The 23,489-nt window shown below is 42.8% G+C and overlaps 1 protein-coding gene across 12 annotated transcripts in view; it reads right to left on the bottom strand.

The window, feature by feature from the left end:
- The window catches only part of LOC121628798 (receptor-type tyrosine-protein phosphatase mu-like), a 165,821-nt gene that overhangs the window by 117,320 nt on the left and 25,012 nt on the right, over positions 1-23,489 (bottom strand). For all 12 annotated transcript variants that reach the window (XM_041968107.1, XM_041968109.1, XM_041968112.1 and 9 more), the window contains exon 2: positions 13,563-13,679. In XM_041968107.1, the coding sequence (XP_041824041.1) occupies positions 13,563-13,679 (117 nt within the window). The remainder of the gene's footprint in view (positions 1-13,562; positions 13,680-23,489) is intronic.

Genomic DNA, 23,489 nt, shown 5'->3' with positions numbered 1-23,489 from the left:
CTTCCACCCTGTTATTCCCACAGGATCAGCTTCGACATCACATCTTGGAGAGACTGTTAAACAAAATCCAATCAGCCACCCAGACATAGATTTTATTATCTACACTTTATACACACTCACAAAATCATCTTAGTCTTGTTACAGATTTACCAGAGTCCTAATGAGTTATAATATTACTGACAAATAAGTGAATAATTATAAAATGATTATAATAAGCAAACTTCAGTGGCAATGAAAAAAAAACAACAAACTAACTCTAAACTGTGGAGCTTGCATGTTCTCCCCATGTATGCGTGGGTTCTCTCCGGGTGTTAGGTCAGATGGTCACTCTAAATTCTCCCTTAGGAGTGAGTGTGAGCATGAGTGGTGTTTTGTCTCTCTGTGTTGGCCCTACGATGAACTGGCAACCTGTGCAGGTGTACCTGCCTCTCACCTGCTAATTGGTAGGATAGGCACTGCATCCCCACAACCCTTAATTAGAGGAAGCGGTATGGAAAATAATTGAATAAATTAATGTACATGTCTGAAGTCACTGTGGTGCATGGGGGGACGATTTGCTTGGTTATTATTTATCTAGAATTCTATTGGCTGGAGGATATTTGACAGATAGCCCATTCAGCAACCCAAGAGAGAGGAAAAAATATAGAGCAGAAGTTCTGAGAGCAGAGAATGTGTCTGATTCTGAGGGAACGGGACCGAGCTGGAGGACAGGAGATTTGAACCTGCAGCACTAAACTTGAGAAGAAGAGCAGATGTTTTTTAAAAGTAAGATAATATAATTGAGAACAAGAAGGGACTTCTTGAGTGTGAGAACAGAGTTTTGAGGGCGAGAGCAAGATGATATTTGAGCGTGAAAACAAGAAATTTTACAATCAAATCAAACAATTATGCTCTTGATTAAAGATACAGAAATACCCACATAAACAAGTATTTTAAGTTTCTGCTCCAAAAGTTTTAATCATTTTCAGTTTATCTTTCCTCCACTTATCTGCTGGATGTTTTCAATCTGATTTCTTTATATCTGTCACCTGTATATCACTCTGTGAGTTAAACTAAACATCAGTTCACATTCAAAACGGTGTATTGTGCAACACTGTATGCTCAGAGTGAAACACTGCACATGTTGCACATTCTTTTCACACACACACATACACACTTCCTTTCCTTTATAAACACCTGTGTGTGCACAGGAAAAAATGTGTATGTTTGTGGGTGTGAAGGGAAGTCTGGATGTTTGCTTCGGTTTTATCAACACACTGATGATGACATGTAGAAATGCGTATGTAGATTTTCCTCTGTGACGCCAGATCTGCATACCAGCTGCTGATACACAGACTCCGCCTCCAGCAGAGCACCTCCTCTGATTCGATGGGATAAGTCTCGCTTCCTCTTGGAAGAAACAGATTCAGGTCATTTCCTGAAAGGGTGGAGTCCGTGGAGGGAACCATGTGACACACAGATAGGACTCCTGATTGGTTCGTGTGGTTCACCTTTCCTGTCTAGCAGCTAATTTCCTGTAAATGTTTCTTATTTTTCTGTCACTGATTAGAAATGTATGTAGATGGGCAGCGTTTAGCTCAACTAATTGAACAACCGCCTCACGAAACGACGCGACAGCTCCTCGACACAACAGGTTCAGGTTCAAATCCCAGCCTGGGGCTTTTTGCTGATTCTCTGACCCCCTTTCTTGTCAAGCTATTGTTGAATAGAGACCACTAGAGCAGGGCTACTCATTTTGTCCCTATGAGGACTGCAGTCCTGAAGGGTTTTCAATCGGTTCATGCTCCAACACACCTGACTTGAATTAATGAGTCATTGTGCTGAATTTCAAAGACATGGCATTTCATTTGAGACAGGCGTGTTGGAGCAGGGATACATTGAAAACCTGCAAGACTGAAGCTCTTGTAGGACAGAAATGAGTAGCCCTGCACTACAGCCTTTTTTAAAACATCCATCATCTATACCATCCAATTAAGGGTCATGGGAAAGCTGGAGCCTAACCCAGCATTTAGCAGGTGAGAGTCACCTGGACAGGTCACCAGTCCATCGCAGGGCCAACACAGAGACACAAACAACCACTCACGCTCACATTCACACCTAGGGAGAATTTAGAGTGACCACTTAACCTAAGCGGTGGGAGGAAACCAAAGTACCTGGAGAGAACCCACGCATAAACGGGGAGAACATGCAAACTCCACACAGAAAGGATACTGTTCGAAACTCCCCCCAACCGAGGCTCGAACCAGCAACCTTCTTGCTGTGAGGATCCGGTGCTAACCACCACACCACTGTGGAGCCCTCCTTTTAAAAAATAATGTAGAAAAATTGTTCAGTAAATGTGAAACCATGAGAGGAATGTCTGAACAGTCTAACAAGTCAGTAAACATGATTTTCCAGAGAGAAATACATCTTCACTTTCGCTGCAGTTTCTCCTTAAACATAAAGGGAAGGAACTTGAACTCGTTTTCACAGCTGAAAATACTCCGGACTGACACCGGAGGACGACAGATGTGATGGGAAACTGAAAACCTGTGAGAGTGAGGCTCCTGTGTTGGCTGTGTGTTGATTTGGACAACACATGCATCTCAACATATTTCTAACGTGAAAAGGAAGCAGGAGCTGACAGAACATTCCTGCTGCAATCTGTCATTCCTGGAGTTATTCCAGGAATTCTGGGAGATGTTTGAATGTTGGAAGTGTATCTGTGTTTCTCACACAGCTCCTCCAGAACATGTCTGGAACTTATCAGGCCCCGGTGTCAGTGTTAAACTCCCTTTACAAAAGGATATTTCCACAGAATACCAAGCCAATGTCAAGCATACTATGCATACTTTATATCAGGGTAGTTGTTAGAAATGTATCCACTAGAGGGCATTGCAGAGCTCTGAGTTCACTTCCAAGTTCTGAGGTCAGTTTCAAACAATAGCAAACATGGCGATGGTGGAGATCACATCCAGTCTCCTCCTAATTGTACTTCAGTTCTCTGTCCTTATGGACATGCAGGGTAACATCAAAGATGTGTTTGTAGTTTCGAACAGATTCACAAAACCTCAAAGTTACGCCACTTTGGTCATCTCCTTATTCTTCTTTGTTTCTTTGTCTGGTTGTACATGAGCTATACTGTGCAACACTGCCTCACAATTTCCATTTTGCTGCGTTTGGTACAGCGATCACTGCAACATCTGCAGTGATGCGGATTTTGCATCCATCTGTCATGGTGAGGAAGGAGATAAGCCAAAAGCTGAATTTCTCGATTGACTAGTTGATCCACGTACCTAGCCTCACTTAGGATGGATGGATGGATGGATGGATGGATGGATGGATGAATGGATGGATGGATGGAGGGATGGACGGACGGACAAATGGATGGATGGATGGACGGACGGACGGATGGATGGATGGATAGATGGATGATGGATGGATGGATGGATGGACGGACGGACGGACGGATGGATGGACAGACGGACGGACGGATGGACAGACGGACGGACGGACGGATGGATGAATGGATGGATGGATAGATGGAGGGATGGATGGATGGATGGAAGGATGGATGAATGGATGGATGGATGGATGGATGGATGGATGAATGGATGAATGGATGGATGGATGGAGGGATGGACGGACGGACAAATGGATGGATGGATGGATGGATGGACGGACGGACGGATGGATGGATGGATAGATGGATGATGGATGGATGGATGGATGGACGGACGGACGGATGGATGGACAGACGGACGGACGGATGGACAGACGGACGGACGGACGGATGGATGAATGGATGGATGGATAGATGGAGGGAAGGATGGATGGATGGATGGATAGATGGATGGATGAATGGATGGATGGATTTGGGTATGAATCTGGTAGTTCTCTAAACCCATCCTCAGTATAGACAGAAAGTATTTAATGTTGAGTGTGAATGAGTTTTAAGGGAGTTCTGATCCATCTTGTTTCTTCTTCTATTTCCAGACTGTGGTTCTGCAGTTAGCTAAAGATGGATCCCCATTAGAAGTCTACATCCTCAAAGTCCACCACCAGCATCTACACTGCGTGACTTTCCCTTCATCTGTAACATTCTGCCTAGATTCAGCACTAGGGTTAACATTATCTTTATCATCATTAATGATCATTCTTTATCATATATCAAAACATTTGCATGAATCTTTTACTTGCTCCCCTGTTTTTAATGTTGATGGCAGACTGTTTGCATCTGGCTGAGCTGAACGATGAAGGCTGAAAACTAAGTGATGGTTCTTGGAAGGATGATGCTCAAAGAGCTCCAGCTGTGATGTTATTTATCACTAAATTTTAAAAAGAGCTCATTTTCAGATGAAACAATCTAAAAGTGACCAGAGACATGGATTTAAATTCTCCTCTGTAACCAAACAACACGAATCGACCTCCTGACTCACACAGTGATTTCATCCTCAGAGATCAATTCAATGAGAGCAGATTTTTGTTTTATTTCCTGGTTACAAGTGTGTGCTAACGCTTGTGTGTGTGTGTGTGTCAGCAGATCAATAGACCTTGAGGAGAATCGATTAGAAAAACAAGAACTTTAATCACGGTGGGGGGAAGAGAGGAAGAGGGAAGATAAATGAGAGGAGGAGTGAGGACAAAGCAGACTGATGAAGAGCCGGACGGAGAAGAAAAACTCTGATGAGTTCATTCACATGGAAATGCAGCATTTCTGCTTCTGTGTGATTAACATTTGTTTCCAGGTCCTTCTCTTTATGCTTCAGATGATGAAGAGCAGCTGCTGCTCAGCTCAGAGTCGATACATCTGCAGCAAAAGCCTACAAACACTCCATGGTTCTGCAGCAAAACCTCATCTAAGTAGTCGTGAAGTGAATTTACAAACGTAGAGAACTGGATTCCAGCGCAGAAGGTGAGAAAATTAGGGTTGCAAAATCCCAGGAATTTTCAAAGTTGGAAACCTTCCATAAGAATTAACCGTAAATTAAAAAATTTAGATTTATTCACTTAAAAGGGAACTTAAATATAGTTGAGGGAAATATATTGTTGCATGATCTTGGCTAAAGCAACCAGATTTAATGCAAGCACAGTTGAATATCTATGCCATTCAGTCACATGCACACAGTACACTGTTTACTGTTTACTGCAGGGTTTTTGAAGCCACACCCCCTACATGCACCGTGCGTTCCTCCATCAGATGAAATGGTGATTTCTTTAACCCTGGAATACTGAGGCCACACTTGAGCTTGCAACTACATAAAGTCAACTAAGTTTTCATAACATTATGGGGTAAATTTAATTTATACGTCAATGGTAAAATATTTTGAAGAAACTACATGTTAACTACATGTCTGTTCATGCTGTTAATGCTGTTGCATTAGTGTTTATAAAAGCTTTGTTATCTTATTTAACAAAAAAATGTCACGTTTGCCATCCGATGTGTTGGAGGCATTTCACACAAACTAATGTTGAAGGAAAGTCTTTGTATGTGTGTAAATATTGTGCAAAGACATATGTAAAGAATGCTACAAAAATACAGCAGCATATTGTTAAGTGCCAAAATTTCCTGAAGGCTCAAAACATGTATTTCCTAAATTCCCCAGCTTAACTTCCCATGGACTGTTTTTGGAAATTTATTGGAAATGTACTGAAAATTTTCCTCCCCTTTGCAACTGTAGAGGAAATACAAACATCCTCCTACCAGAGCTGCCTGAATCAGATTTTCTCAATGATCACGACTGATCAAATTCAGTGTTAGACCTGGCCCAAATGTCTGACTTAAACACCATCCTGTTCTGAGACACCATATAGGCCTTTTACAGTGGCAGGGCTCTGTGGCAATGCAGGTTCCCAAACCTAATTTTGAACCAGAACAAAAAAAACGGGTTCTTCTTTAAGAACTGTGACGTCATGAGTGAATAAAATACTTGGTTTACTTGAAAGCTAGAATGCTGTATTACTTAACCCTTTAAAATCGGATGCTGTCGCCGGCAACGAACAATGACCGAACATTACGGCACCACAATGTGTCATATACCAGCGGAAAGCTGTGCTTCTCAGCTTTCAGAATCCATTTGAATTACGTTAATAGCATAAATGTTTGAAGAGTTACAGTATTTCAAAGCACATATGTCATTATCTGCCATTTTCTGTCGCCATTTTTAAGGCCTCTAAAACCTTTTCAAGGACTCCTGGATCTTCTTCCAGACTTCAACACCTTCCAACAAAAAAATCCAAGCACCAACCTCAGGGCGGAAAAGATAAAATGACATCATCACCGATGACATCACACAGATCCCAACAAGATCAATAATTTCTCATTTCAATTCACCGTCAGTCTGAGAAGAAAGTTTGAGACAGAAACAAACTGCTGCATCTGACACACACACGCAGCTGTTGTGCGCACACACACACACAGCTGTTGTTCGTGTCCTGGCGTTTCTCTTTCTCGTTAACCTCCCGCCCTCTCTCACCTGTCGGCCAATCACGGCCGACCCCTGCCAGTTGTAAACCAATCACATTAGACCCAGCTCACACACACACACAGATGGAGGGGGTAATTCTATTACCAGAGCTGTATTGAGACGTGAGGAGAGGCAGCTGCAGCGCATTGAGGAGATTTACACTCAAATAACACACACACACCACAAAGACGTGTGTGTGTCTGTGTGTGTGTGTCTTCCTGCCTTCCTGCTCTAACTGGTTTATTTCAGGATCTGACTGGAAGTTTAAATTTTTGAAAAGCTCTCAACATGAAAAATTATCTTCAGGCAAACAGGTTCAAAGTGGAGCTCAGAAATTTATTCAAACACACATCTAGACAAGCCATAAAAAAAACATACTAACCAGTAACATGTGCCAGTCAGAAATAACCAAACAAGGCCAGTTCCAACAGTAATATGTACCTATTAGGAAGAACCAGGTAAAACCAGTAACAACTCGTCCCCAATCAAAAATAACAAGTTAAAACCAGAATGGAACAGTAACAACACTTACTAATTAGAAACAAGAAGTTAAAACTAGTAAGAACCAGTAATGACTTGTACCAATCAGAAATAACCAGTTAAAATCAGTTAGAACCAGTAATAAAATACACCAATCAGAGAAACAACCAGTTATGTATTTGTAAAACCACTTAAATCAGATTAAACCAAATCAAACCTGTTATAACAGATAAAACCAATTAAAACCAAATAAAACCAGTTGCTTACTGGTTAAACAGGTCTAACACTTATTCTGTGTTTGGGAGATTCTGCATCATGTAACCGGCCAATAGGGAGCAAGCATGTCAAAGTGACCTCTCCCGTGATTGGCTGGACGCAAGTTTAAAGTCCCTGAATGAGGCTTTAACTGGTTTTGGCAGGACGCTGATAGAGGCTTTATACTGACTGAACACACACACACACACACACACACGAACACACACTCAGAGTCATGTCATGTTCAGAGGATGCATCTCCTGCATGCCGACACGCTGATAAACCCCTTTAACACACTAATTAACCCAAACACACACACACACACACAGTTTTGGACTATTTATTTGCCGAACAGAAAAAAACTTCAAACACTCTCTCTCTCTCTGTTTCTTCAGGTCTCTCGGCCTCTCGTTCACCCTCACTCACCTTTAAACACTGTTTACCTGCAGCTGTGTGTGTAATCTGTTTTCAGATTCACTTTAAAGCCACAAAGTGTGTGTCTGTGTTTCTGTATGTGTGTTTGTTGCTTGTATTTTTTTAAACACACACATACAGAAAAGTGGTTTTGACCTCCAGGTCTCTTTGACACAGAAAAGCATTGTGGGAGTTATCACACAACAGCCAGACAGAGTGTGTGTGTGTTGTGTATATATTTGCCTTCCAGCTTCGCTGTGGTTGTGTGTGTATGCTGTGTACAGCTGGCAGTGAGCTGATAACAGCCCTATTAGAAATATTAATATACCCTGAACCCCACAGAGACACAAACACACACAAACACACAAATGTACACCAAAGGCATCCCAATGTGTGCATGTGTTTGTGTGTGAGTGTGTTCCCCTGGTCATCCTTGATTGGAGCAAATCAATTAAAAGCTTGAGACCAAGGCGTTTCATTGGCCCTCGGCTGTGACTGACAGGCTACTGTTCAGCTCATAGTGAGAGTGAAAAACAAACACAAAAACAAAAGAAAACAAAAACAGCAGAACTCTCAAAAACCACAACTAGCAAGGGATACTTCCATCAACAGTCGTCTAAAGAACCACCCAATAGCAGCCAGAAAAACAAGAATGTTTGAGCTAATAAGACTGTTACCAAACATGAAGAGGAAGAATAGAACAAATCTAATAGTAAAAAATAAGATATGAAGAGATTTAAAGAACCAGATGAGTGGTAAGGAAATCGGTGAAAAAGCAGTTTACAGGTAAAGAACATCAGTCTACTCATCAGGAACATAAGAATAACCCATCGACAAGTATAAAATAGAAGAAGAACAACAAGATCCATCCACAGGCGTAGAACCAGTACATTAGTCAGCTGGATCCTTCTAACCTTCCCAGTGAAGAACCTGGCAGAACGTTAATAAAACACAAAAAACAATGATGAGAAATGCAAGCAACATAAGAACCAGTCTTCTTGCGGAGAACATACTATTGAAGTACGTCTGCAATGCTCGAACAGTTAAAGGAGGCATGTCGGACTTACATAACAAACTCATGCAAGATTTAAAAGCTGAAAGTGAAATGGGATCCATTTAATAAGTATGATATACATAATCTGATTAGTCAACTAGTCGTTTTAATAGTTGCGGTCCTAAAGGACACGAGTACAACCAAGTATTTAAATAGACCAGTAAGGGACATTAGTTGAACCAGTGAAGAACAGGAACTTCTTACCAGTCGACAACATGAACCATAGAAGAATTTGTACCTCTGTGTAACCATCTGCGTAGCAGGGGTGCAAATTAGGTCTGGAAAAGGTGCGCATCGAGCCTTTGCAGACCTACGCTGAGCCTACAGCGTTTACGCAGATGTCGTGCAACCATAAATCCGCCTTAAGCCAGGAATTTCGTAGTTTCTTAAGGCGGATTTATGGTCGTGCGGCATCTGCGTAACCGCTGTAGGCGCTGCGTAGGTCCGCAGAGGCTCGACGTGCACCTCTTCCAGACCTGACGTGCACAACTGCTACGCAGACAGTTAAGCAGAGGTACTCCCTTGTGACTGGTCATTGTGGGATCACGTGTTGCCGGATATCTGGGTCTTCTCACTGAATTTCTGTGGTAACCACCGTTTTTAAAAATAATAACCAGTGGATCAAGTTTGCAAGACTATTGGAACAGTCTACAAGTGAAGGACAGCACCAAAGCCAGCTGTTCATTATATTAATATCCAAATACACAATGATGGCAACAGAACCAGAAGAAGAGAACATGAGTAGAACCTGGTATACATGTCTTACCAGGTTGAGCATGGGTCTGTTCAGCAGGCTAACAGTTAAAGACTGACTATGGGGAACATCTGGGAACAGAACCAACAGTTTCTCTTCCATTTCACAGTCTGTGTATTAGAACCACATCTGTGGTTCTGACTAGTTTAGGATGCCCACATTAGGAACATTTAATTATCAGTGACAGGGAGCGAGGTGGAACTGGAATGTTCAAGCCAACTTCAAAGGTTAGCCAAGTGTCTGCAGCCAGAGGAGCTAAATATATCAGTGATGTGACTGAGACCACCGGTTATTTTTAACGGACTCACAGCTGAACAGAACCAAGTCCAGGATCAGGTTAAAGCATCTGAGGAGAACTCATTTAACACACACTGCCAATGAGTCAGAAACAGCTCTAAGATGAGAGGAGGTACAGCTCACAACTGCAAACACAGAGCATGTGTGTTTCTGTGTGTGTTTCTGTGTGTGTGTGGCAGTAAAGGGTATTAGAGAAGATTACTGTTGTTCACACTGACAGCAGAGAGAGAGTCGCTGCTACAAGGCTCAGATTAGATTGAACTTGTACCATTTATAAGAACATTAAATGGAGCCTGCAATCACTGGTCAATCGATGCCTCGCTGCTACTCAGTGTGTGTGTGTGTGCAGTATTAAACTAGATGAGTTTCGGTGGAGAAAAGCGGCTATATCCAGGTTTTTTCACCTCCAGCTCTCTGTGGCTCAGAGTACAACCTGAAGAACATTTAAAATGAATGTAAACCTTCTGAGATCAACAACCAGTAGTTGTTCAGGATACGAACGTAACACCATAACGTTGAAGCTCTGCAGCTCGGACACGTTCTCTTACTGACTGGTTGAAAGGTTAACCACACAACCACTCAGACCAAACAGTTCTGGGTTCTCTTGGGGGTTTTAAGGACTAGCGAGCTCTATTGCCGAAGGTTCTCCATCCTTTTTGTGTATTTAGCTAATTGCACAGAGCTGCTTTCCTTGCACGTGAGGACCATTGCTGGGAACTGTATGACTGCTTAATCACCCTCAGAACCAGCAATGACAGAAAACTTGTAAAAGTAGCAAACATCTTCCATATATGAGAGTTAGCAAACTTCATGTTAGCTTGTAAAGCCCACAGGAGTGGAGTCGATACGTGATGAAGGAATAGCAGCAGAACTTTGACCTGCCAGCTTTTCTATTTCTGGTACAAAAACTGAAAAAGACTTGCAGGGAGCTTCCTAATCTTCAAAAAGAGGTGGTGTTGCCTTAGAGGCATGGCCATCAACACGAAAGGTTCTGCTTTAAATTCTGACTTTGTTTCTTGTCCACAGACTCACACTGTCATGTGACCTGCTGACCTCATCAGTCGTCAGGTGCTCCACCAACTGTTGGGACTCCTTTCTGGTGTTTTGTTGCCAACGATTTTGGAAGAGGAGGCCTGAAAGTGAGCTGATAAGGATTTATGGCGGCGTTGGTTCTCTGAGAGCATCGTTTTGTTGCTGCATCTGACTCTGCTGTGGAGGGTGAGTTAGATTTAATGTCCTGCCTTGTCCTGCTCGCTGCTCCACACATCAGCCAGGAGGAGATCGAAGCGTGGAAGAGGAGGAGGAGGAGGAGTGTGTGTGTGTGTGTCCACTGGGAGAGAAGCTGTTTGCTCTCTGATTGCTTGGATTGGCTGCAATTAGTCTCACACACATACACACACACACATACACACACACACACACACACACACTGTCCTATATCACAAAGAAAGAATATGGTAAACTATCCACTAGTTTCTTTCTTTACCACCTTATTTCCTCCTATACATCCTCCTTTCCTTCACTACCTCTTTTCCTCCTCTATATCATCTCGTCCACTACCTACTTGTTTACTCCAAATTTCCTCCCCTACCTCCTCATTATCTCTGCTACCTCCTTGTTTCCTCCTTGACCTCTGTTTTCTCTCCTACTTCCTCATTTCCTCCTCTCCTTCCTCATTTTTTCCTTTACTTCCTCACTTCCTGCTCTGCCTCCTACCCCTCTACCTCTTCATTTCCTCCAGTACATCTTTGTTTCCTCCACTACCTCCTCATTTCCTCCACTATCTCCTTGTTTCCTCCCCTACCTCCCTATTTCCTCTTTTACCTCCTCATTTCCTCCTCTACATATCCCACATTTTATCGTCTTCCTCCTTGTTTCTCCTCTCCCTTCCCTTCCTTTTCCTTCTTGTCCTCCTCCTCCTCCTCCTCCTCCTCCATAACTCACATTAAACAGGACAGTAACCACCTCCTTTCTGTGTGTCCTCGCTCAGCCTGTCTCTCACGTGATTGGCTCTGTGATTTAAGAGTGCTGCATTCTCATTCGTCAGCGGCCTAACCTCTGTGAGCATGTGACAAACGGCGGCTGCCTCACGCACACACACAAACACACAGAGAGAGCGTTATCAGCATGGTTCATTGTGAACCCTCGCTGTCCGTCCATAACTCAGACAGGAAGTGTGGCAGGTCAATAGCAGATAACAGCGGCTGCAGCAGCTCCTTGTGCTGCCTTCAGGTACCAACAGTGAAACTGCATTAAAGGAACAGTTCAATACTTCATTACACTGAGAACGACCAGCCTGTAAGAAGTTCTTTATCTGCTAAACTGCTGCAGCGTACGTTAGTATTGTGGCGATAAAGACTTTGTCAGCAACTGGAGCTGAAAACTCACCTTTAACTGCATTACAATCAATCAATAAAAGCATTGATTATTCATGGCCTGATTAAAAGCAGGGGCTCTGAAATCTGGTTCTACACATGTTGAAATAAAAGTCACCTGAAGGTTCTTTTAACCATTTAAAGCTCAACACAAAGACACTTTGCACACATGAAACTCAGAACTGCTCAGTTCTCCACCATGTTGGACTGAAGGTTCCTACAGGAGCCCAGAAAGGACAAACCTAACACTGACTCTGCAGCGGTTCTTTCATTTGTTTTCTCAGCCACCGTTGGCTGTTTCCAGTTGAGCTGCTGAGTACTGACCTTTAAACTCTTGCATCCGGATTTTAACTTCCACCTGAGAAATATCAAACATCCCAACAGCCTCCTGATGGTGAACATCGCCTTAATTTCTCTCCCCTACCTCATGTCCTACCCTATCTCCTCATTTCCTCCACTACCTCATTATTACCTCATGTACCTCCATATTCCTCTTTTCTATTCAATCATCATTCTTATTCTACCTGATTTTGATCTAATTTCCTCTTCTGTCTTCTTTTTTCCACTATTTTTCCTTATCTACTTCCTTCTCTATCTATTTTTTCCTCTCTTGTCTGCTTATTTCTTCTCTTATGTCCTCATTTACTCAGTTACCCCTTTGTGTTCTCCTTTATCTCCTTGTTTTAATCTTTAGTCCTTTATTTACTCCTTGTTTCTTCCTCTACCTCTTCATTTCCTTTGCTTCTTCCTTGTTTCTTCTTCTACCTACTTATTTACTCCTCTGCCTCCTTATTTCCTCTTCTACATCCTTATGTTGGCTGGATCCAACATTCGCTGGAATACTCCAACAGCAAACACAGCAGCCATCACTCTGCAGTGATGCAACCATCAGCAACAAAACAGGTGTTCAGGAGGTGAATGGAGGAAAGGAAACAGTAAACACCAGACTCCAGGTTGGTTACCTGGTTAATTATGTGGTTAATAATTACTCACAACAAAAACAAACATCATACTAACACATTACAACAACTCACATTTTCAGTGGGACGGCTCTGAATAGAATCAAGTCAAGTAAACTTTATTTATAATCACGTTTAAAAACAACATATGCTGACCAAAGAGTTGTATGAGTGATACAACAGAAAAAAAAATTGGGAGCCTAAATAATAAAGAAGCTAAAAACTTCCTTCTGTTAGATTTGTCCTAATAGCGCAAGATGCGTTCAGGGTCAGACCGATGGATCTGTCCGTCAGCCGATCAGAGAGGAACCAAATCTGATACAGCAACCATGAAGCACAGGTGTGCACAGCAGATGTCTCCATACAGAACCTCCAGGATCATGTTTAAAGGGGCAGAACATCATTCCTGAAACATGTTGATATAATAGACACAGGAAGCAGCTTCAGAGGACCCAGGCCGGTTCCCTGAGGAACCCCTCCTGAATGAGTCCTGACCCACATAATAATAAAAATCCTGTCCGACATTACCTGCAGGGATCCAGGGGTTGCTTGACGGACGGTCTCTGGTGTCTCCCTGCTCCCAGTCGAAGTCGTCTTCTTTGGACTGGACCAGTGTACAGTCTGGAGACTGTCCTGACAGACAGGCTGAAAGACAGACAAAAAGACAGGGATGGATCAGTTATTTGTGAACACGTCAAGCACGATAACATGAAAAACCAGAACTTCTGCAGACCTCTGCTTCTATTTGGGTCTTCTGAGTTTACCAACCACTGCCAAGTCAAACAAAGTCTCTAAATATGACATTGTGTTTAATCCCAACAGATCTCAGGGTATAATTCATCTTTTTGTTCTGTAAGTTTTCAGGGGTTTTGAGCTGGACTTCCTGAATGCCCCCCCCCCCCCCCCCCCCCCCCCCCAGGGCTACCATAGAGTAGGCATACTGCTGCCTGTTTTTATCAGATTTGTACACTACCAGTCAAAAATGTGGACATGCTTTCCCATTAGATTTAATGGAAATGTGTCCAAACTTTTGACTGGTAGTGTACATTTTGGGGAACAAACAACCAGTGCAGCCACCACTGGATGGTGTACCTGGTGTCCCATCTCTTTTAACAGCAAACCATTCGGTTAAGCAAACCCAGTAAGTTCAGCTACATCAATAAACTTTATCTCAAGAATAATTTCAATTAAATCTAAATAATCTATGTTGCTATACTAAGGCATGGCCACAGAGTAAAATATTTTCTTTGGACGGCAGTAGGCAGGCTCTGTAGAATATTCGAGGAAAGTTTATGTGTGTCTGTGCAATGAACCACTTTTAGTTTGTGATGTTCTGAAAGACATTTCAGACTTTTCAGTACAGATTTTATAATAAATGTTTAAATATTTCTGCCAATGAGAACATCGGACAGTTTCATCATCAGTGTTAAAGCTAATTGTGCCCCTGTGTCACGTAACCGTAAATATCAAACAGTTTAAATATTCACTCGACTGTCAGATACTCAATGAATCTGTGGCATTTTCCAATCAATGAATCGATAACCAAGTGCAGCCGCGATAGGTGGAACAGCTTTGACTCCGTCCTCATTTCCTCTGCGGAGACAGCAGCTTGTAAACGTATAATGTTCTTTAGAGGGAGACAGTTCCAGTTCATTACCATTTCCCAGCATGCTCCCTGCTGGCTCTTCACGCAAACACATAATAGATGTAAACCTCCTCCTTCCTCCACGACTCAAAGACGTCTAAATCCCTCCATTCAGACCGGCACACACATTCTGTGTGTGTGTTTGAGTGTAAATATATTCTATGGCATCAGGGGCTTTGACGCCTCGTCAGCCTCTTCACTGTAATGACTCTGAGTGTGTGTGTGTGTATGTATGTGTGTGTGAGGCTGTCATCTGAAAGCGTTGACATTAAATAGCTGGAAGGCTCATTTTCTTCCTTTGTAACAGAAGGCGCATTAAAAACACACACACACACACAGATAGTAGTCCCGCGGGGCAGTGTTAGCTCATCAACAGATACCAGACACAATCTGTTTAATCTGCTTCTATGAATTTGCATCTATATAACTGAACACACACACACCAACACACAAACAAACACTCGGTCAGCTCTCTTTCTCTCCCAGAGGAAAACACACAGAAAAGTAATCTCAGCTTCTCGATTTCTCCACGCTGAAGCTTAAAGAGTGAGTGTGACTATATGTGATCAATGTAGGGTCATCACTTCTATCAGTGATGTTGTTGCTGATGCTGTTACTATGGTTACTACTATCACAACTTTGCTAACTCCTGTCAGTAACAGCAGCAGACAGAAAATGTTGAGAAACTCTCAGACTCCTTCGGCATTCCTCCTGTCCGTCTCGCTCCGTTTGCTCGGCCTCGTTTCATCAGAAGAAAACAAAGCGGCGACTTTCAGAGGGAGCAGATTGTTGTCGGCTTCTTCTTCGCCTCGACTCGCCTCGACAGGAAATGAGACAAAAACACACACCTCCGGGGATCTATCTCACACACACACACAAACAGGTTCCACGGCGTCATTCTGTCACATTCCTTCTCCGAGTGAGTGTGTGTTGGCAGAGTGATGACAGGAAGCAGAAAACACACCCTGAGGACACACACATGAACTGCTGTGTGTGTGCGAGAGCAGCAGCTGTAATTAATCATAATGTGCAACTATTGATCGTCTGCCCTCTTTATTCTCCAGCTGTATGGTCAATAACTACGAATCTGCTGCTCCTCTTCTCCTGAAACTTGTAGCAGTTTTAACCCTTTAAACACGTCAGACCACAGACCTGTTCAGACCTGATCCACATAAGACAGTCCAGACTCTCCGTCTCATTGTTTCCTGTTAAACTGGTTCAGAGGTCCAGAGTCAGGATGAGTTAGAGTGTCAGAGGAGAAGAGGTGTTACCTTAAGAGAGCCTTCAGAGCTTCTTGAAAGCAAAGAGGGACGTCCTGCCCTAAAAGAATTTGGTAGCTTGATCCACCATCGTGGAGCCACAAATAACAACGGATTGGAATGAGACAGAACCAGCCGACGTTACTGAGAGGAACATAGTGCTCGAGAAGGAGCCATCAATAGACCACCACTCAGAGGAGGAGAACCAGACATCAACCATCACAGAGGAGGACAATCAGTCATGGATCATCACAGAGAAGGAGAACCAATCATGGATCATCACAGAGGAGGAGAACCAGTCATGGATCATCACAGAGGAGGAGAACCAATCATGGATCATCACAGAGGAGGTTAACCAGACATGGATCATCACAGAGGAGGAGAACCAATCATGGATCATCACAGAAAAGGAGCCACCATCAGACCACCACTCAGAGGAGGAGAACCAGTCATCAACCATCACAGAGGAGGACAATCAGTCATGGATCATCACAGAGGAGGAGAACCAATCATGGATCATCACAGAGGAGGAGCCATCAATAGACCACCACTCAGAGGAGGAGAACCAGTCATCAACCATCACAGAGGAGGAGAACCAGTCATGGATCATCACAGAGGAGGAGAACCAGAAATGGATCATCACAGAGGAGGAGAACCAGACATGGATCATCACAGAGGAGGAGAACCAATCATGGATCATCACAGAAAAGGAGCCATCAACAGACCACCACTCAGAGGAGGAGAACCAGTCATCAACCATCACAGAGGAGGACAATCAGTCATGGATCATCACAGAGGAGGAGAACCAATCATGGATCATCACAGAGGAGGTTAACCAGACATGGATCATCACAGAGGAGGAGAACCAATCATGGATCATCACAGAAAAGGAGCCATCAATAGACCACCACTCAGAGGAGGAGAACCAGTCATCAACCATCACAGAGGAGGACAACCAGTCATGGATCATCACAGAGGAGGAGAACCAGTCATGGATCATCACAGAGGAGGAGAACCAGTCATGGATCATCACAGAGGAGGAGAACCAATCATGGATCATCACAGAGGAGGAGAACCAATCATGGATCATCACAGAGGAGGAGAACCAATCATGGATCATCACAGAGGAGGAGAACCAGAAATGGATCATCACAGAGGAGGAGAACCAGTCGTGGATCATCACAGAGGAGGAGAACCAATCATGGATCATCACAGAGAAGGAGCCATCAATAGACCACCACTCAGAGGAGGAGAACCAGTCATCAACCATCACAGAGGAGGACAACCAGTCATGGATCATCACAGAGGAGGAGAACCAGACAGCAACCATCACAGAGGAGGAGAACCAATCATGGATCATCACAGAGGAGGAGAACCAATCATGGATCATCACAGAGGAGGAGAACCAGAAATGGATCATCACAGAGGAGGAGAACCAGTCATCAACCATCACATAGGAGGACAACCAGTTGTGGATCATCACAGAAAAGGAGCCATCAATAGACCACCACTCAGAGGAGGAGAACCAATCATGGATCATCACAGAGGAGGTTAACCAGACATGGATCATCACAGAGGAGGAGAACCAATCATGGATCATCACAGAAAAGGAGCCATCAATAGACCACCACTCAGAGGAGGAGAACCAGTCATCAACCATCACAGAGGAGGACAATCAGTCATGGATCATCACAGAGGAGGACAACCAGTCATGGATCATCACAGAGGAGGAGAACCAGTCATGGATCATCACAGAGGAGGAGAACCAATCATGGATCATCACAGAGGAGGAGAACCAGAAATGGATCATCACAGAGGAGGAGAACCAATCATGGATCATCACAGAGGAGGAGAACCAATCATGGATCATCACAGAGGAGGAGAACCAGAAATGGATCATCACAGAGGAGGAGAACTAGAAATGGATCATCACAGAGGAGGAGAACCAGTCGTGGATCATCACAGAGGAGGAGAACCAATCATGGATCATCACAGAGAAGGAGCCATCAATAGACCACCACTCAGAGGAGGAGAACCAGTCATCAACCATCACAGAGGAGGACAACCAGTCATGGATCATCACAGAGAAGGAGAACCAGACAGCAACCATCACAGAGGAGGAGAACCAATCATGGATCATCACAGAGGAGGAGAACCAATCATGGATCATCACAGAGGAGGAGAACCAGAAATGGATCATCACAGAGTAGGAGAACCAGTCATCAACCATCACATAGGAGGACAACCAGTTGTGGATCATCACAGAAAAGGAGTCATCAATAGACCACCACTCAGAGGAGGAGAACCAATCATGGATCATCACAGAAAAGGAGCCATCAATAGACCACCACTCAGAGGAGGAGAACCAGTCATCAACCATCACAGAGGAGGACAATCAGTCATGGATCATCACAGAGGAGGAGAACCAATCATGGATCATCACAGAGAAGGAGAACCAATCATGGATCATCACAGAGGAGGAGAACCAATCATGGATCATCACAGAGGAGGAGAACCAATCATGGATCATCACAGAGGAGGAGAACCAATCATGGATCATCACAGAGAAGGAGAACCAATCATGGATCATCACAGAGGAGGAGAACCAATCATGGATCATCACAGAGGAGGAGAACCAATCATGGATCATCACAGAGAAGGAGAACCAATCATGGATCATCACAGAGGAGGAGAACCAATCATGGATCATCACAGAGAAGGAGAACCAATCATGGATCATCACAGAGGAGGAGAACCAATCATGGATCATCACAGAGAAGGAGAACCAATCATGGATCATCACAGAGGAGGAGAACCAATCATGGATCATCACAGAGGATGAGAAACAAAACAGGGCTGCAGACTAATTTTTTTTTACAAGGAGCACAGTGGTTTCTAACTTAAATCTTTAGGAGCACAAGCAGAAAATTTAGGGGCGCACACTGAAATCGTCTTGCATAGCAAATATTCACATTTACTCTCATTTTCACTGTATTAGTGATAAATACTTGAACAGTCAGTGCTTCAAGCCGAACAAAAAGAGCCGCAACACATCGGCTACATAAATGATGATATACACCACAGAGCCCAACCAAGCCCAGCAGCAGTTGGCTGTGCTCAGTGCGAGGTAGAAGGCAAGGCTAGGCTAAGCTCCAACGCTGTTAGTTTTAGCTACAAAACGAGCGCTCATGTCCATAACGCAAACATGACTGAACAAGCTTCTACAAGCAAAAAGAAAGCAGACGAAATAGGTGATAAGAGAGTAAAGAATAACTCAATGGTACGGAAGTGGTTTGGCTCAGTGTCACCAACTTAGTGACTTTGTCCTGTTCGTTTTCACTCCCCTCTAGCAGCTTTTTTTCTAAGCATCTAGCAACTTTTTCTTGTATTATTGGAGATTTTTGGGGACTGTAACGTAGTTTTACTTTTCTCAAAAAGGATCCGGTGTTATTTTTATTCTAACAATTCTGAGTACTTTTATTTTTAAACCTAATTAAAGCACCATTGTTAAAATCTTTAAGAATAACATATTAAGCCTATGTTGTAGTTTAAAGTTAAAGATATTAATATTGACAAAAGGTAAAAGTTTTATTTGACCTTTGATGGTGATTTCAATATTCTTTGTTTGCTAAATACAAATAAAAGGTAAACATTAATTTATTGTACAGTTTTTATTTCTAAAATGTTATACTGGAGGAGTTTCATAGACTTGGCAAAATAATATTTAGTTTTACAGCCAACTGTTGTAGGGATTTTTGGCAGTTTTTCTGAGGCTTTTATATTGTTTATATCGATATCGGAATTATATCCTATCGACCAAAATTAAGAAATATATTGTGATAAAAGTTTTGGCCATGTCGTCCAGCCCTGCCTGTCACTCTACATCTGAATTTCAACTCACCTGGACTACAGCAGTTCTGATGGTGGTTCGCTTCACTAACTTCCAACCCAAACTGGCCCAAACTCGCTGATCCAAACTTTACCACCACAGCTGGCTACGGCAGAACCAGCTTCAGTAGTCCCATTTTACTCACATGAGCTTGGTGCTGGACCCTTCTCAAACGTGAAAAGAGTCTCAAAATCCCTTGAGCACTTGTAAACTGATCTGTGAATAAATGCAGTTTTGTCCATGCATACCAGGTAATTTTTGCACATGTATTTAACAATTTGTATGCGTAGAAGCATTTTTGAAAGTGAAACAATTAGATTTATAAGGCTGAATGTTACAAAAAAAAGCTTGTAAAAGGTTGCTTCTGTAATTTGTGCATGGGTCAACTTTTGTTGTGTAATTTCTAGATATTTGTGTGTGCATTTGAACCTGTGATTTGCAAATATCCAAAGTTACACACAAAATGGTTTATAGAGGTTACAAACCATATGTGACATATAAAACTACCAAAAGTTACACTCAAATCAGTTTTACACAGTTTGCAAATCATGTGTTACACAGACACACAATAATTAATATTGAGTCGATTTTCTCTCCATAACAGACGGAATGATGGGTAAACCTGTGTAAAACACTGAGCTGTGTGTGTGTACTCCACACAGCAACATGTCTGGATGTTCAGGGGAAATGTGGTCTTGCTGACCTCCCCCCACACCCCCACCCCACACACAAATACAGGAAATGAGTGTGAGGATGAAATGTCACACACGTTCTTTCTTTCATTCATTTCTCTCATGTTTTTTGGGGTGCTGCTGCTGTTGCCGTGGTTACAGCAACCTTGCTGGAACCCAAACTGTGCATGTACGTGTCCTGATAAAATGTGTGTTGAGACCTGAATGCAGGTCACGACCTGTGACCTTTTGGGTGGTAAGAGGGGGCTTGAGAGTAGCGGCAGGCCTGCCTATGTTGCTATGGAGACGGGCATTTCCTGCAGAGCAGAGTGGAGTGACAGCTTTGGATTTTCTTTCATGGATGTGATAACTCATCTGGTCCTCAGCAGGTCTTCAGATGAAGTGAAACAGCACGACTCATCACACCTACCACACATCTTTATGTATTATGAGACAGAAAACAGCAAGAAGTGGTGGATCAGAAAGGAAACAAAAGGAAAAGAAAAATAATGAAAATGTAGGAGAAAGAAGGTGAAACCGGGGCAGATGAGATGAATAATCCAGGCAGATGATGAGGAGTCCAGTTATCAAAGAAAGCAGATGAAATTAGAAGTAGAAGAAGAAGTGAAAGTTTCCTCAGCATCTCAGAGGAGATGAAAGCTCCTCGATTAGAGTCCACTGGGATCTGAGAACATTTAGTTGATCTGCTGGTGGGCCGGATTAGACCTCTGCTGCTGCTGCCAATCACTAATCCATCCTAATCTATCACACACACAGCTGTCTGCTCGTCAGATGGACCAACATGTCTTCCTCCTCTTTATAAACCCCCCTCCCCGTCTCTCTCTCTCTCTCAACCTACAGTATTTGTCTGATACTTGCTCGGCCTCCCTCTCTGAAGAATGTGCAGCTGAAAGAAACCATCTGGTTCTGATTAGGAAAATGACTCGTCTGTGGTTTTCTGTGGAAAACTCCTCTTCTATTTACTCCTTCACTATTTACTCCCCCTCCTCCTCCTCTTTCTCTTCCTCCTCGCTCAGACTCAGTCAAACAACTTTAAGAAAAAATTCTTTACTCTGAAAAAGCATCAACAAGACTACAAAATTGCAACAGAACTAGAAACAAGCAAGAACAAAACAGGAAAAGAAGAAGGTGAAAACATTCATGGGAACTCCTGCATTTGATCCTCTGCATAATGGAAAACAGAGGTGTTCACACATGCTTGGAAGCAGCAAATGCTAACATGTAGCATAGCAACAGGACGGGGAGAAACTCAGCTAAAAGAATCTACCAAGCATCAGCATCCAAACCAAATACAGTTCAAACCCCAAGAAGTTATATGGGAGTGTAAGAAAACCAGGAGAACAGCACTGTCCACTTTAGAGCTTCTGCTAATTTCTCCACTTCAAGCAAACCACACAAACAAGGAGTCGTATGAAAGCAGAGACTCTGTTGGTTCCAAAGATGTCTGTCTCATAACTGTGGGACAGAAACTCTGGAACTAGCAGCCAGAATCAGAAATCATTTCTTACTTTTGCTATTTTGTGGTGAAAAGTTTGATTTCAGCTCTAAAAACTCTGCTAATGTGTTCTCCTATGACTCTGCCTTTGTTTGAAATGAACTATGAAGGTCCTGCTGGTTTCCATGGAGATGAACGACGTTTTATAGTGAAGGATTCACTCTTCCTGTCATAGACTATCTTGGGCTTAGACTCCAAAAAGGCCACATTTCCACTCATACAGAAGAAAACATTAAATGAACCAGCCACAAAGCAAGTTAGTCTGTTATCATGCATTCATTTTCTATGCCACCTAAACCAGTTCAGGGTCGCAGGAAAGCTGGAGTCTATCCCAGCAGGCGAGAGGCAGGGTATACCCTGAACAGCTCGCCAGTCTATCCCAGGGCTACTCAGTGTCTTCATTTGTAGAATTAGTCCCATAAGACACACAAAAAAAGTGTTAACGGCTGAAGTTGCAAAATACATCACCAAAGACATAGTCCTAAATGGCACTGTGAAAAAACCTGGATTCAGAAATCTCATCCAGACACCCAAAACATGATTTGACTGGTCGCTGTTTCTTTGCAGAGAAAATGAATGATTTAGTTGAATTTGTTAAAAGCTTATGAGTCCAAGGCCCCTGGTTTAAAATAAAAAAATTGCTAAATTTAATTTTATTGTGATTTTTTTCCTTTTAACAGAGTTTACGTGAATCATTACATTATTCAGGAACTCATCTCAGATCAATATCCTGCTTCAGGATGGCGACAGTTTATGACGTCATTGGTTCAAACGCTCCATTAAAGCCTTCATACTGCTCCATGTGCTAGAGCAGGGGTGGCCAACGTCGGTCCTCGAGAGCCACAATCCTGCAGGTTTTCCATGCATCCCTGCACCAACACACCTGACTTAAACTAATGAGTCATTGTGCAGATCCTTATAGGCTGTTGGATCCATTTAATTTGAGTCAGGTGTGTTGGTGCAGGGATGCATGGAAAACCTGCAGGATTGTGGCTCTTGAGTACCGACGTTGGCCACCCCTGTGCTACAGGACTACATGGAGCTCATTTCTGATTCTGATTTGAAGGATGCACATAAGAAAAGATAAACATGAAAAACTTCTATGAATGCTGAAAAGAAGTCTCTCTGCCTGTTTGTATGAAAATCTGATGCTCCTCAAAGGGACTAAAACAACTGTGAATCTGACTCACCAGCTGTCTGCTGTCTGAGCCGACAAGTGAAAGGTAAACTTTGTGGAAAAAGGATGAAAAAAAAAGAAAGAAAAGCAGAAACTTTTTTGAGAACGAAGAGACTGAAAATGCAGTTTGTGGAGAAAACAAGACTAAATGACGACTTGGAGACAGAAACTAAGTTTCTGACAGGGAAGAAGCACAAGAGGAAAGAAATGCTGAGAGATAATCAGCAAATGGAGAAAAGAAAGAAAAGGCAATGAATAAAAAGAAAGAAGTTACATGAAAAATGTGGAACATAAAGTG

The sequence above is a fragment of the Melanotaenia boesemani genome, chromosome 18, assembly GCF_017639745.1.
Source record: "Melanotaenia boesemani isolate fMelBoe1 chromosome 18, fMelBoe1.pri, whole genome shotgun sequence".
NCBI lineage: Eukaryota > Metazoa > Chordata > Actinopteri > Atheriniformes > Melanotaeniidae > Melanotaenia > Melanotaenia boesemani.
This window is presented reverse-complemented; position numbering and strand designations above follow the sequence as displayed.